General features: G+C 54.6%; 1 protein-coding gene across 3 annotated transcripts; it reads right to left on the bottom strand.

Annotated features, from left to right (window-relative positions):
- LOC115931021 (carboxylesterase 3) lies at nucleotides 1-14,080 on the bottom strand. 3 transcript variants are annotated; one of them, XM_031002593.3, is made up of 13 exons: nucleotides 13,699-14,080; nucleotides 11,702-11,906; nucleotides 11,456-11,594; nucleotides 11,149-11,282; nucleotides 10,574-10,727; nucleotides 10,357-10,461; nucleotides 8,711-8,812; nucleotides 8,191-8,331; nucleotides 5,291-5,371; nucleotides 3,741-3,888; nucleotides 2,548-2,697; nucleotides 2,307-2,385; nucleotides 1-2,195 (listed from the first exon to the last, which is right to left on the bottom strand). In XM_031002593.3, the coding sequence occupies exons 1-13, from the start codon at nucleotides 13,778-13,780 to the stop codon at nucleotides 2,000-2,002; spliced, it is 1,716 nt and encodes a 571-aa protein (XP_030858453.1). In that variant the 5' UTR covers nucleotides 13,781-14,080; the 3' UTR covers nucleotides 1-1,999. The 3 variants fall into 3 exon arrangements, with proteins under 3 accessions (XP_030858453.1, XP_030858452.1, XP_030858454.1); XM_031002592.3 differs by having other exon boundaries at nucleotides 1-2,149; XM_031002594.3 differs by lacking the exon at nucleotides 13,699-14,080 and adding an exon at nucleotides 12,001-12,836 and having other exon boundaries at nucleotides 1-2,149.
- Between the last annotated feature and the right edge of the window lie 346 nt (nucleotides 14,081-14,426).

Here is a 14,426-nt window from a genome sequence, read left to right as displayed (position 1 = left end):
TTGCCACTGCTGGCTCAGGCAGCCTGCTTTTATTCTCTTATCTCGCCCCACCCACATCCTGCTGATTGGTCCATTTTACAGAGAGTCAAGTGGTCTGTTTTGACAGGGTGCTGATTGGTGCATTTACAATCCCTGAGCTAGAGACAAAGGTTCTCCACATCCCCACTAGATTAGCTAGATACACAGTGTGGATTGGTGCATTCACAAACCCTGAGCTAGACACAGGGTGCTGATTGGTGAGTTTACAAACCTTGAGCTAGATACAGAGTGCCCATTGGTGTATTTACAATCCCTTAGCTAGACATAAAGTTTCTCCAAGTCCCCACCAGACTCAGGAGCCCAGCTGGCTTCACCCAGTGGATCCAGCACTGGGGCAGCAGGTGGAGCTGCCTGCCAGTCCCGCGCTGTGCACCCGCACTCCTCAGCCCTTGGGTGGTCGATGGGACTGGGCGCTGTGGAGCAGGGGGCGGCGCTCCTTGGGGAGGCTCCGGCCGCACAGGAGCCCACGGGGGGTGGGGGGAGGGTCAGGCATGGAGGGCTGCAGGTCCCGAGCCCTGCCCCGCGGGGAGGCAGCTAAGGCCCGGCGAGAAATCGAGCACAGCAGCTGCTGGCCCAGGTGCTAAGGCCCTCACTGCCTGGGGCCGGTGGGGCCGGCCAGCTGCTCTGAGTGGGGGGCCCGCCGAGTCCACGCCCACCCGGAACTCACTCTGGCCCGCAAGGGCTGCGCGCAGCCCCGGTTCCTGCCCGCGCCTCTCCCTCCGCACCTCCCTGCAAGCTGAGGGAGCTGGCTCCGGCCTTGGCCGGCCCAGAAAGGGGCTCCCACAGTGCAGCGGCGGGTTGAAGGGCTCCTCAAGTGCTGCCAAAGTGGGAGCCCAGGCAGAGGCGGCACGGAGAGCGAGCGAGGGCTGTGAGGGCTGCCAAAACACTGTCACCTCTCACTTCGATCTGAAAACCTCTGAGTGCTTTTCACCTTTTGCAGCCCTAGTGGGTGGGTCTCTTCTCTGTGACAATAGCCCGACTGATGCCCTGGTCCAGATGCCCTCCCCTGGCCTGTCCTGCTGTGTCTTGGTGGGTGCTCTTGGAAGCTCCCCAGAAACTGGTCTCCCCAAGCCAGGAAGGGAGGGAGGACCCGGCACTGGGGCTGGGAGCTGGCATCCAGCGTCCTGAGGGTCAGGGCTGGAATTGGTGAGGGTCAGGTCTGGGTGACACTCATGGCCCTGATGGATTCTGTTGTCTTGTGCAGGGGCCAGGACTGGGCAGCAGAGAGGAGGAGACCCCTCCCGCCCTAGTCCGAGGCCTTAGTCAGGGGCTAAGGTCTGGTCTAGGCTGGATCCCCTGGCGCCCCAGGACTTCTCCCATCCCAGGTCTCTGCCATTGGGATGCACCCTTCTGGCCAGGGTGGACAATGTCGGTGGGGGCCTCAGTATGGCTTTGGCACCTGAAGGCTCTGGGTTCAAGTTCAGCAGCTGCCATTCCCATATTCTGTGTTTCACTCACTCACTCAGCAAACACCCCCTAGCTCCAGGTCCCACCCGATCCTGGTGTGGGTGACAGAGTGGGGGTATGCTAATCCCCATTTTGAGAGAGCTCCTCTGAGGGGGAGACAGACACAGACACGGTGCTAGCCTCGGGTGGACTGTGCTCTAATGGACGCAGACTCGGGGCCGCACAGCCCAGAGAAGGCAGGGAAGTCTTCCTGGGGGAGTGAGTCCTCCAGGAAGCTAGAGGAATGTGCTAGAACCTACCACGAAGAAAGCAGGAAAGGCACTTCAGGGAGAGGGAAGAACTTGTACAATGGCCCAGAGGTGGGAGGCGGCCTTCTGACATTTCAAAAGTGCATAAGTCCAGTCACAGAGTGGCCGACGCTTTAAGGAACACGACTCCGTGCAGGGCTGGTTGAGATTAAAGTCTCAGCAGGGGGAGAGGCGGGCTGCCCTGCTGGGACTCTGCCACCACTTGAAGAGCGGTTTGCCCCAGCCAAGAAGGTTCAGGCCCGGCCTCAGAGGTCCTCCTGGGCCTTCCTGTTCTTCTGCTTCTGGTACCACTGTTGTATCTTGCTGGGGAGCGTCTCTGACCAGAACTGCATCTGGGCCTCCCTGAACTTCTGTCTGGCCCGTGGCACTGGGTTGATCTCCAGATATTGTTCCGCCTGGTTGAATCGGGGCCAAGGAGGCAAAGCCTTGCTATTGGGGTCCCTGGGTGGGAGGAATGAATGAGGACCAAGGCTTCCCATGCTGTCCCCCAGAGGGGCTGACCTGAGCATCCCAGGCCTAAAGCCAGCTATGCCCTGTCACTCACTCACTCACCCTGTCCGGGCAAAGTGGGTCCACTGGGCCATCATGGTGAGGCTTAGCTGCTTCTCCTCCTCTGTGGCCTCTGGAAAGGCTGGAAAGGTGAGAGGGACAGAACTGAATGAGAGTCAGGTGGGACCTGGAAGGGACCCAAGGATCCTCAGTGCTGACTGGAGACCCGTGTTCCCGCAAGCCCTGCCCAGGCCCCTTGGAGTCTGGCAGCCTAGGGATCACATGTCTGTCTGTCTGTCCTCACCCAGGCGGGAGCTCTCGTCCATGAGGAAGGGACCTCCGAACACAAAAGCACCCTCGGCCCCATGATCAGCCTTCACCCAGGCGGGTTTGATCTTCGCAAAAGAACTGGGTCGATGCTGGAACTCATAGAAAAAGACAGGGCTTCCAGAATCTACAGAGAAAGGATGGGATGGGAGTTAGGCACTCATGGCCTGATTCGATGCTGCCTTTGGCAGCACATGCTCATAATAACACCAATTTCCATGATGATGATGATGATGATGATGATAAAATGACTAGCTGCAAACATTTACTGAGTGCTTGTTAGGTGACAGGCACCATTCTGTGTGCTTTGTGTCATCATTTTAATTTAATTTAATATTTTTATTTTAATCTCTGAAATGGTCTGGCTGTCGACCGTGCTGGAGTGCAGTGGCATGATCACAGCTCACTGCAGCCTGAGACTCCCGCGCTCAAGTGATCTTCCCACTTCAGCTTCCCAAGTATCTGGGACTACAGGTGTGTACCACCATGCCCGGCTAATTTTCAAAAAATTTGTGTAGAGATTGGGGTCAATAAGTTGCCCAGGCTGGTCTTGAACTCCTGGGCTCAAGTGATCCTCCCGCTTCTCCCAAAGTACTGGGATCACAAGCTTGAGCCACCCACCGCGCCTGGCCAGTGTCATCATTTATTGAATCCCCATCACAATAGATTAGATTCTGTATTAATAGAATTAATAGATTAGATTCTATTATTATTTCCATTTTACAAAGGAGGAAACTGAGGCTCAGAGGGGGTAGGTATCTTGCCCAAGGTCACAAAGTTTAAAACTTGGAACTGTTCGGGGTCTGCATCAGGGATTAGCTATAGGCTTGAAGGAAGCAAGACCTTCCCCCCAGAAGTGCTGAAAGAGGATGAAATCACCCATTTGAGTGAATCCCTGAGAATTAGTGATAGGCCCTGCTGGACGACCTTTGGTGAGTCATTGTACCTCTCTGAGTCTGGGGTTTTCTCCTCTGCATAGTTTCCTGCTGGAGATACCTCTCATTACTATGACACTGCATCCCAGAGAAAGATAGGTTTGGTGGGGGACAGTGGGGTGTGGGGTGCAAGGCATTGAGGGAACCAGCACCCTATCATGCCATGTCACCTGTGATGACCCAGCTCCTGGGCCCAAGTGGGAGGGGTTGGGCAGGTGGCCAGGGACAGGCTTACCTCGAAGGTATCTTGAAAAACTGACGGTGGGAACATTGATGAATACGTCACCCATGAATTCCTGGAACGCCTGGCATTTGGCTTGTGCGTCCGAGTTGCTTCCTATGTATTCATCTATGACGGTGGGCATCATCTCAGGGGGCACATCCTGGTGCAAGAGGCCAGGCTCAGCCCTGCTCAGGGTGCACAGCTGTGGCAGACCATCCCAGGAAGCCCCAAACTCTCCAGCATAGCTTCCCTCATGTCCCAGGGCTCATGGTCCAGGGGACAGCCAGCTGCCTCTCTGCCTCCCTGGGAGTTTGGCATAAGCTCAAGTTTGGAGTCAAATCTTAGCTCTGCAACCACTGCTTGGCTGTGTGATCTCAGACAGGTGGCTAAACCTCTCTGAAAGTCAGTCTCTGCCTGGCAGCCTATGTGAAGTCCCCAGCAAAGGGTCTGGCCTGGAAGCAGGTGCTCGGTTGAAGTTAACTGGGAAGTAAGTGAGAGCAGAAATGATAGGGGCTCCCCTCAGCTCCAGAGGGCAGTGATGAGATTGCGTGAATGGGAAGGGTTCTGGGGCTTCCAAAGAAGGGAAATGGACAAAGATTGAACAGCCCCTGGTATTGAGATCCCAGGTACACTCTTCAAATGCAACATCTAGTCTCCTTACAACAGCCCAGGCGAGTGGGCAATGTCATCCCCATGTGTAGATGAAGAGATGGGCTTAGAGGGGATAGGATAACTGGGCAAGTGCCCAGCGCTGGGATTTGGCCCCAGGTCTATCTAGCTCCACGTCTGACAGCTGAGGCTCTGGGGTCAGACAGAACTGGCTTAAACTCTGCCTCTGCCCCTTCCCTACCATGACACCTCAAGCCTCAGTTTCCTCATGTGTAAAATGGGGCTAGTGAGAATTCCTCTGTAAAGAGTTGCAGCGCCGGGCGCGGTGGCTCCACGCTTGCAGTCCCGGCACTTTGGGAGGCCGAGGCGGGTGAATCACCTGAGGTCAGGAGTTTGAGACCAGCCTGGCCAGCATGGTGAAACCCTGTCTCTACTAAAACACAAAAATTAGCCGGGCATGGTGGCAGGCACCTGTAATCCCAGCTACTCGGGAGGCTGAGGCAGGAGAATCGCTTGAATGAGGGAGGTGGATGTTGCGGTGAGCCGAGATCGGGCCACCGCACTCCAGCCTCGGCGACAGAGCAAGACTCTGTCTCAAAAAAAAAACAAAAACAAAAACAAAAAAAAGAAAAGAAAAGAAAAGAAAAAAGAGTTGCAGTGAGGATTGAAGGAGATGAATCCCTCTCCTGGTGCTCAGTGCACCATAGTCCCTGGCACGTAATATGTGCTCATTAACGGGCAGTTTCACGTTGACGATGATGGTGATGATGGTTTTCCTTTGAGAACCACACTGGCTCATATCTAAGGAGATTCTGGAGTGGAAGTAAAATTGGTCAGTTAGACAAAGGGGCTTGGTGGTAGGTGGGCAGCCGTGGGTGTCGGAAGGTAGGGGCAGAGACTGTGCTGTTGGATGGGATACCCACTAGCTTCCTCCCTCCTGCCTCTTGTCTCACCAGACTGTTCAAGACGGGTGTTGAGATGGCCAGCATGTCCTCCCGGCTCATCTGCTCCATTGTATGCAGGAGACCCCAGCCCTGTGTGGACACCAAGGCCCTCTCAGTGGAGCCTGACCATTGGCTTACCCCGACTCCCAGCCCTGGGCAAGACAGTGTTCACAGTCCTGAGGCCAGAAACTCATTATGGAGCACTTGGCCAAAATGGGGCCGAAAAGTCCACAGATCCAAAAAGATAAACCGCAAATTGGTGGGAGGTGGTTGGTGTGAATGGGGAGAGCAGCCCCAAATACAACAGGCAAGTGGTTAAAGGCAACTGTAGAGAATGAAAAATTTCTTCAACATTTTTTTTTTGAGACAGACACTCACTCCGTTGCCCAGGCTGGAGTGCAGTGGTGCAATCTCGGCACACCGCAACCTCTGCCTCCCGGGTTCAAGCTATTCTCCTGCCTCAGCCTCCCGAGTAGCTGGGACCGCAGACATGCACCACCGTGCCTGGCTAATTTTTGTATTTTTAGTAGAGGTGGGGTTATGCCATGTTGGCCAGGCTGGTCTCACACTCCTGGCCTTGAGTGATCCGCCTGCCTTGGCCTCCCAAAGTGCTGGGATTAAAGGCATGAGCCACCGGGCCCAGCCTGAGTCACCCAACTTCTAAGAAACATTCTCAGCAACAAGTCCTGGGCACAGCCTTCCACGCCAGGCAGATCTCCCCAGGTCCTGGGGCACAGCCAGGTTGGGGTTCCCTTGGTTTCACTCATACAACTGTAAGTTGATGGTGTGGGGTAAAGGCTGCCTGCCAGAGTTGAGGGCATTGACCCGAAAACTTTTACAAGCTTTGTCTTTTGTGAGACAGTGTCTCACTCTGTCACCCAGGCTGGAGTATAGTGGCACAGTCTTGGCTCACTGCAGCCTCTGCCTCCTGGGTTCAAGTGATTCTCGTGCCTCAGCCTCCTGAGTAGCTGGGATTACAGGCATGCACCACCACGCCCAGCTAATTTTTGTATTTTTAGTACAGATGGGGTTTCACCATGTTGGCTAGGCTGGTCTCGAACTCCTGACTTCAAGTGACCCACTCACCTCAGCCTCCCAAAGTGCTGGGATTATAGGCATGAGCCACCGCACCCGGCTTAAGCTTTGTCTTTGAATGTCAACATTGCATGAGCCTCTCTCTCACATACCAAGGGACCAATATGAGGGGATTGATTCCAAAGGGCTAAGTCAGAGGACAAAAGCCATGGACATGAAGACATTCACTGCGCTATTAGCCTCAGTGGTAAAAACTAGAAGTTGCCAGGGCCGGGTGCAGCCTCATGCCTGTAATCCCAGCATTTTGGGAGGCCAAGGCTGGTGGATCACCTGAGTTCAGGAGTTCCAGATCAGCCTGTCCAACATGGAGAAACCACATCTCTACTAAAAAAAATACAAAAATTAGCCAGGCATGGTGGCAGATGCCTGTAATCCCAGCTACTCAGGAGGCTGAGGCAGGAGAATCGCTTGAACCTGGGAGGCAGAGGTTGCAGTGCGGTGAGCTAAGATCGCGCCATTGCACTCCAGCCTGGGCAACAAGAGCAAAACTCCGTCTCAAAAACAAAACAAACAAACAAACAAACTAAAAAACTAGAAGTTGCCCAAATGCCAAGATGAAAGAACAATGTAATGAGACCCTCCATTTGTGGAAGATTTGCAGCCATTAAAAGTGGTTGCTGGCTGGGTGCTGTGGCTCATGCCTGTAATCCCAGCACTGTGGGAGGTCGAGGCAAGAGGATTGCTTGAGGCCAGGTGCTCTGGACCAGCTTGGGCAGCAGAGGGAGACCTGACTATACATGGAAAAAAAAAAAAAAAGTTAGCAGAGTGTGGTGGCACAGACCTGAGGCCCCAGCTACTCAGGAAGCTGGGAGGATTGCTCGGGCCTGAGAGGCTGAGGCAGTAGTGAGTCATGATGGCGCTGCTGCACTGCAGCCTGGATGATGGATCGAGACTCTGTCTCAAAAAACAAACAAACACACAAACAACAACAACAACAAAAATGGATTGCTTTGTCTTAGGGTGTGCAATGGGCCAAGACGAAAAAAAAAAAAAAAGAAAAGTGAAGAAAATGATTGCTGTGAAGATGGGTAGAAGAATAAGAATGACAGAAACAAGATGCTTGGGATGAAAGCACAGTGCTGACACTCTTATGGGAAGTTCTATGCACCTGGAAAGGACTGGAAGGCACTTGGCTCATGAGGTCCCCGGTGGCTTGATATCTAAAACCTGAGAGTCTTAGTCAATTGCTCTGGCACAGAGTCACACTAACCAGTCTCATAGAGCCTGATGTATAAACCAGACTCCAAGGCAGGAATATGCTGCCCAGATCAGCACTGCCCAGAAGGCCAGTTTGTGCAAAAGCCTGGTTCCCCAAAAGAAAACATTTGCTTTATTGAAGTGGCCCACGCCTGTAATCCCAACACTTCAGAAGGCCAAAGCAGATGGATTACTTGAGGTCAGGAGTTCGAGACCAGCCTGGCCAACGTGGTGAAAGCTGGGTGTGGTGGCATGTGCCTGTAATCCCAGCTGCTTGGGAGGCTGAGGCAGAAGAAACTCTTGAACCCAGGAGGTGGAGGTTGAAGTGAGCTGAGATCGCACCACTACACTCCAGCCTGGGTGACACAGCGAGACTCTGTCTCAAAAACAAACAAACAAACAAACAAAAACAGAAAAAAAAAAGCAAAACAACAACACAACAAAACAAAGCTGGGTGACCTTGGGCAAGTCCCTCAAACCTTTCTGGGCCTCTGCTTTCTCACTTATCAAATGGGAGTAACGGGAGTGCTCCGTTCACAAGGCTGTAGTGTTGATGCTGGGGTGGGAGGTACTGGTGGGGCAGGGCCTTGAAGGGCACAGGGGCGGGAGCAACTCACCCTGGGGATGAGCCAGCTGAACTCATGGTTGTTGACACCCATGAGGAAGGGCACAGAGTGGAAGGGCTTCTCCTTCAGGAGTTCCTTGGGGCTTTTGGGGAAGACAGTGCCATCAACGGTGAGAGGATAGACAGTAGTTTTCTGCAGGAGAAAGCAATGCAGGAGGCTCCCAAGTTAGGGCCAAGCCTCAAAGGCTAGGACCCCAGGAGCCACTGAGCTGCAGGCCTGAGTGTCTGAGCCTGGAGGGAAAGTGAAGGGATGAAGATCACCAGGGTTAAGGGGGTCAGGGGAACCAGGAGATCAGGGCAACAGATGCTTCCAGTTTCTTTCCTAGAAGACAAGCCTGCTGTGGGGATGGAGATGGCCCTCCATTTCTGTCTCCAAGCCCTCAGCCCCTTCCCCTCATGAGCTGCTGTCCCCAGCCCCACCTGGGGGTAGACTGCCCCTCTGCTCCTGCAGGGGATGGATAAAACCCCCTCTGTGCCATTGCCCGGCACCATCCCCAAAAGGGTGGCCATACCAGCTTCTTGCTAAGGACCAGCTCTTCTCCTTCCTTCTGCCGAAGGCACTGCACCATCTCAGCTGGGGAGCTGGAGCTGCAGGCCAAGGTGTTTGCGATTTTCTGGGGACAAATGAAAGAGTCATGCCTCCCTCTCAGCCACTCAGCCCCACCTTGCAGCCTTCTGCCTCCCACAGAGAGGGCGCATCTGTAGGACAGCTGGACGTGATGTCACAGATTGGCCCCGAGACTGGTCACAGACTTGCCACCACTCCTGAGAAGCCTGCCCTGCCCGTCAGCTTGGGTGGTCCCAAGGGCCCCCTTGCATCCCCTATTATACCATAATTTTATTATCTGGGGGAATGGGGGCACTGAGTCCTCATTGCCCTCTAGGAATAGTGTCATTATCTTTTATTATTATTTTTTTGAGACGGACTCTCGCTCTGTCGCCCAGGCTGGAGTGCAGTGGCATGATCTTGGCTCACCGCAAGCTCTGCGTCCCAGGTTCACGCCATTCTCCTGCCTCAGCCTCCTGAGTAGCTGGGACTACAGGCACCTGCCACCACGCCCGGCTAATTTTTTGTATTTTTACAAAAATACAAAAGATGATTGTTTCTCAAAAGAGATGGGGTTTCACCATGTTAGCCAGGATCACCTCGATCTCCTGACTTTGTGATCCGCCAACCTCAGCCTTGAGCTGTGTTTTTCTTTGGACACAGGAGAGACAGGGAATGACCTCAAGTCTGTGGTCGAGAAAATCTCTCCTGGCCATGGGGAGAGGATGGGATGGGGAGGTTGAGAGGTGGATGCTGTTGTCCATACAAGAGTCAACATGCCCACGCAGAGGTTCCAGAATCATCTTGTACCCAGTGGTTACAATGCCCAGCCCCCACTGCCTTGGCTGCCAACTGGGGCCAGGTGAGGGAACTGACCCAGCCTTCCAAATCCTGCTCACATTTGCCCCCTCTCCCCCTGATGGCTCTATCCCTATTCCATCCTGTCTCTTTCTCCTGGACTCTGCCCTGGTCATTTCACTGGTGTCTTGATCTTCAGGACGGCTCCCTCCAACCCACCTTCTACTCCAAGTAGCTCAACCTTGTCATTGCCCAACTTCTTCCTGCCCTCTGGATAAAGTCCAGATTCCCAGGCATGGCCCCCACTTCTCCAGCACCTTCACTTCCTGCCCTGTTCCCTAACCTGCGAGCTTGCTGCTGCAGGACCTGTCACTCTCTCCCACACCTACAGCCTTTGCAGATGCAGTTCCCACTGTGGCTTCCCCTGGATTTTCTTCACAAGGCCTTACAATGAGGATGTAGGGTGGGGATCTGGAGCCTGAATGGAGAGCTCTCAGGCAGCAGGTGGCTGGCAATGGAGACCCCCTCCACCATGCTGCCTGGGGCAGAGAGGGGTGCTCCTGAAGACCCCACCCTGGAGAAAGGGCCAATGATGATATGCTTCAGGGTGGCTTCCTTCAGGAAGCCCTCCCTGACTGCCAACATGCTGGAATGCAGCAGTTGTTTCCTCTGATGCTCCTTCGTCTTATTGGGCTCCTCTTTGCTAACAGGGAGCTCCCTGCCAGCAACCCCCGCTACTCTGAGACCCCAGGGCCAGCACAGAGTGGGGTATGGGAGGCACACATAGAGTAAGACAGGGAAGGAAATACAGACCTGAGCTAGGGGCCAAGGGTGAGAGTCGATGATCCCTGGGGTGGTGATGACCCCACTCTGTGTGATGGCTCTGTGGAACAGCCCTGCAGCCACTGGGGACAGGATCTGGGTGCATTGGAGAGAGTAGGTGGCTGTCAGAGGAGGGCAGAGGAGCTGGGAGTTCTGAGACCACTGGAGCCCTCCTGGCCACCATCACTAGCCCCCTATAGTGACTTACCAGGCCAGAGATGATGCTCCCACCGGCAGATCCACCAAAGACAGTGACACAGTTGAGGTCACCCCCGAAGGGGGTGATGTTTCCTTGCACCCAGTGCAAAGCAGCTACCACATCTAGGAAGCCCTGGTTGCCAGGTGCATGCTCATCTCCAGTGCTGGGGGCAGTGTTGGGGCAACGGTTAGTTCAGCCTGGCTCCTCGCCAGCCTCTGCAGGTTTGCTTTGAATTAGCCACCAGGATGCCAGACCCTTCTCTGCTCCCCAGGTCTGGCCTGTCTGGGAGCCGTGGTTGGCATCTCCAGAGCCTGTTGCTCTTTGTCCCATATCCTGCTGGAACCTGGGCTTCAGCCCAGGAATCAATGCCCTCTGCCCAAGGGACCAAGTTCACTGTATAATTCTGGCTTTGGCTGGACCCCTCTCCCAGGGTGGAGGCTTGGGGGGTGCCCTTCTCTGCCTCAGACATCATGGGTAAGGGGCCCTCCCTTCAGGTTCCGGACCCCAGCCTAGATCCCCAGTTGCTCTGGTGAGCTGGCCTCTCCCCAGTGCAGGCAGTGCTCTGGCCATGCCTGTCGTCTCACCTGAAGAAGCCAAGGACCCCAAGGCGGTACTGGACTGTAACCACGACCACATCCCCATAGGCAGCCAGGGCTGATCCATCGTAGGAGGTGGCAGCGCCAGTTATCAGAGCGCCTCCATGGACCCATACCATGACCTGCAGAGGTAGCCATGGGGCACTGACCCCCAAGCTCCTGCAACTTTAGCTGCCCACCTGCCAGCCCAGGGCAGTCTCAGGACCTCTAGTGTGCTTTGGAAACAGGGATGGGGAGGGGACAGGTGGGCATAGTGGAGCTGGATCAGGTGGACAGGGCCCTCTGGGGTGCCTACCGGCCTACCGGACCCTGCGGGGGCCTCAGCTGGGCTATAGATGTTGAGGACCAGGCAGTCCTCTGAAACGGAGAAGATCTGCTGTTTTCCATTGAGGACAAATCTGCTGTTGTTCATGCTCTCCACGTCTTGTAGGCACCTGTGGCCAAGGGTGGGCCTGAGGTCCAGCTGTTCAGCCCCACAAGCCCCAGCAGCAGGATTCTCCTGCAACCTGCCTGTTTGCCCGCCTCCACCAGCACTACTCACATTGGGGGCGCAGTGCTGGCATCCCGCACACCCTCCCAGGGCTGTGCTGGGCGTGGGCCTGAGAACCGGTTAGGCCCCAGTGGCGGCTGCGCAAATGGAATGCCCAGAAAGACATTCACAAGGCGGTCTGTGCCCTTCACGCCCACCTGCCGGCCTCGCACACGACCCAGGGTGGTGTCTACTTCAGGCTGAGCAACTTCGGGCCCTGAGGGAAGGACAGAAAGGCCACGGGGTGAGTTTGCAGCCCCCATGAGGGGAAGGAGTGAAAGACAAACCCTCAGGCTGTTCTCAGTACTTACCACACAGCATCTTGGTAACCTTCCCAGCAAGCCGGTGAGCCTGGTCTTAGGTTGACGCCCAACTTTCTCCTCCCTGCCTGCCTGAGAGTCACTACCACTCCACTCCAGGCCAGACCGGGCCTGCCACTAGGGCCTTGTGCCTTGGGGCCAGCCACTTGCCCATTTCTTTGTTTTTATTTTTTGTGTTTGAGACAGGGTCTAGCTCTGTTGACCAAGCTGGAGTGCAGTGGCACGATCTTGGCTCACTGCAACCTCTGACTCCCCGGTTCAAGCGACTCCAGGGCCTCAGCCTCCCAAGTAGCTGGGATTACAGGTGTGCACCACAACGCCTGGCTAATTTTTGTATTTTTAGTAGACACGGGGTTTCATCATGTTGGCCAGGCTGGTCTCGAACTCCTGACCTCAAGTAATCCATCCACCTGGGGCTCCCAAAGTGCTGGGATTACAGGCATGAGCCATCATGCCCAGCCCTGAATTATTTTTTAAAAAGTAGAGATGGGGTCTCATTATGTTGCCCAGGCTGGTCTCAAACTCCTGGGCTCAAGCAATCCTTTCACCTTAGCCTCCCCAAGTGCTGGGATGACAGGTGTGAGCCATCATGCCCAGCTGGCACCATGTTTCTTGTATGGCCTGCAGAACTGTGGGCTAATTAAACTTCTTTTCTTTGTGAATTACCCAGCTTCCTGTATTCTTTTACAACAACACAAACAGACTAAGACTGGAGGACTGCCTCTCCCAGGCTAGACAATTCCTAGAGATAGGAGGCAGCTCTCTGGGGAGTTGGAATTGGCAGGCAACTCTCTAGGGAGCAAAGGCAAACCAGTCCAGAGCCATACCCAACCACCTCCTTTATACAGCTCTCAGCTCCTGGCTGCCATCCACCAGCCATAATCACCGCAGAGCCAGGTACCAGGAAGCTGGCTGGGGACAGCCCCTTTCCCCAGAGCCTGCTGCCAATCGTAAACCTCTTTAGCCTGCCTTGCCTATTCCTTCCCGTGGCAACCGTGTCAAAGGGGCTTGCCCACATTTTCCCCCTGCTCCCTCTGCCTCCTGGCTGATGCCACCTGGTGCTTCCCTCTGTGGCCCTATGTGGCATGGCCTGCTTCCTGTTCACAGGGAACTACGAGCAAACTCCTTCCCTCATGATAGTCATTTGCATATCTGCTTGTCTTACTATACTTCATTAAAACAAATCTCAGGTCCCCTTAAGACATAAAGACAGGCCAGGTGCGGTGGCTCACGCCTGTAATCCCAGCACTTTGGGAGGCCGAGGCAGGTGGGTCACCTGAGGTCAGGAGTTTGAGACCAGCCTGGCCCACATGGTGAAACCCCATCTCTGCTAAAAATACAAAAATTAGCCGGCCATGGTGGCAGGTGCCTGTAATCCCAGCTACTCAGGAGGCTGAGGCAGGAGAATCACTTGAATCCAGGAGGCAGAGGTTGCAGTGAGCCGAGATGGCGCCATTGCACTCCAGCCTGGGTAACAAGAGCAAAACTCTGTCTCAAACAACAACAACAACAAAAACAACGAAACAAATATAGCAAGAGCAGAGCGCCTGCCCAGAGAGAATGCACAACCCCTGGTCTGCCTCCAAACAGGACTGTTTCCTGAGCGGTCTGCCCACTGCTCCCTGTCCCTGTCTCACTCTTGACTCCTCCACACCAAGTCCCTCTGCAGGCCCAGCAGGTGTGTCTTACCAGTGGCTGTGGGAGGGCATGCCAGGAGCAGACAGACCACCCCGACCAGGACCCCGGACTCCACTCTCACTGCTCTCTCCATTCTCCTTACAACTGTTTCGACAGAAGCTTCAGAAGGTGGAATAAGATCCCTGCCCTTCAGCACCACCGATCTCTAAAGGGCTGTGATATAGAACCTCCAAGGACAGCGCCACCTAGCTGGTGGCCAGCCCCATGCTCAGGCTGAGCCAGAGGCAGGGCTAGATGAGTGCCCTGCAGAGGCCTGGTTGATATGACAGCCCTCCCCGACCCACTGTTTTCAAATTCCAGCTCTCCTGACTTGGTGATCTCCATGAAATCCTGTGCGTTCATCCCAAGATGACCACATCACTGACCCTAGGATGTGGTGGCCAGTGACCCTGGGGTGCCACTCCGAGTGGGCAACCCGGCCTAAGGTGAGGGCTTGATATGGTTTGGATGTTTTGTCCCCTCCAAATCTCATGTTAAAATGTGAAAGAAAATAAAACAGTGATGATAATAGGACCCACCTCATAGCATTGAAGTGAGGGTACATGTTTGCATGTGTGTGTGAGTGTGTGTGTGAAAACATGAGGCTTGGGACTGGGTGTGGTGGCTCATACCTGTAATCCCAGTGCTTTAGTAGGATGGGGCAGGAGGAGCGCTTGAGCCCAGGCGTTTGAGACCAGCCTGGGCAACACAGGGAGACACGTCTCTAGAAAAAATAAAAA

Source organism: Gorilla gorilla, chromosome 18 (assembly GCF_029281585.2).
Source record: "Gorilla gorilla gorilla isolate KB3781 chromosome 18, NHGRI_mGorGor1-v2.1_pri, whole genome shotgun sequence".
NCBI classification, from domain to species: Eukaryota; Metazoa; Chordata; class Mammalia; order Primates; family Hominidae; genus Gorilla; species Gorilla gorilla.
Note: the sequence above shows the minus strand (reverse complement) of the source record. Positions and strands in the feature narration are given on the sequence as shown.

Excerpts from the sequence above, each read along its gene's own strand:
- LOC115931021 (XM_031002592.3), bottom strand. The coding sequence starts at position 13,780 with ATGGAGAGAGCAGTGAGAGTGGAGTCCGGGGTCCTGGTCGGGGTGGTC. Across the intron at positions 8,332-8,710 it reads TGGTCCTTAGCAAGAAGCTG|AAAACTACTGTCTATCCTCT; the intron begins GTATGGCCACCC and ends TTTCTCCTGCAG. Across the intron at positions 2,698-3,740 it reads TTTTTCAAGATACCTTCGAG|ATTCTGGAAGCCCTGTCTTT; the intron begins GTAAGCCTGTCC and ends CTTTCTCTGTAG.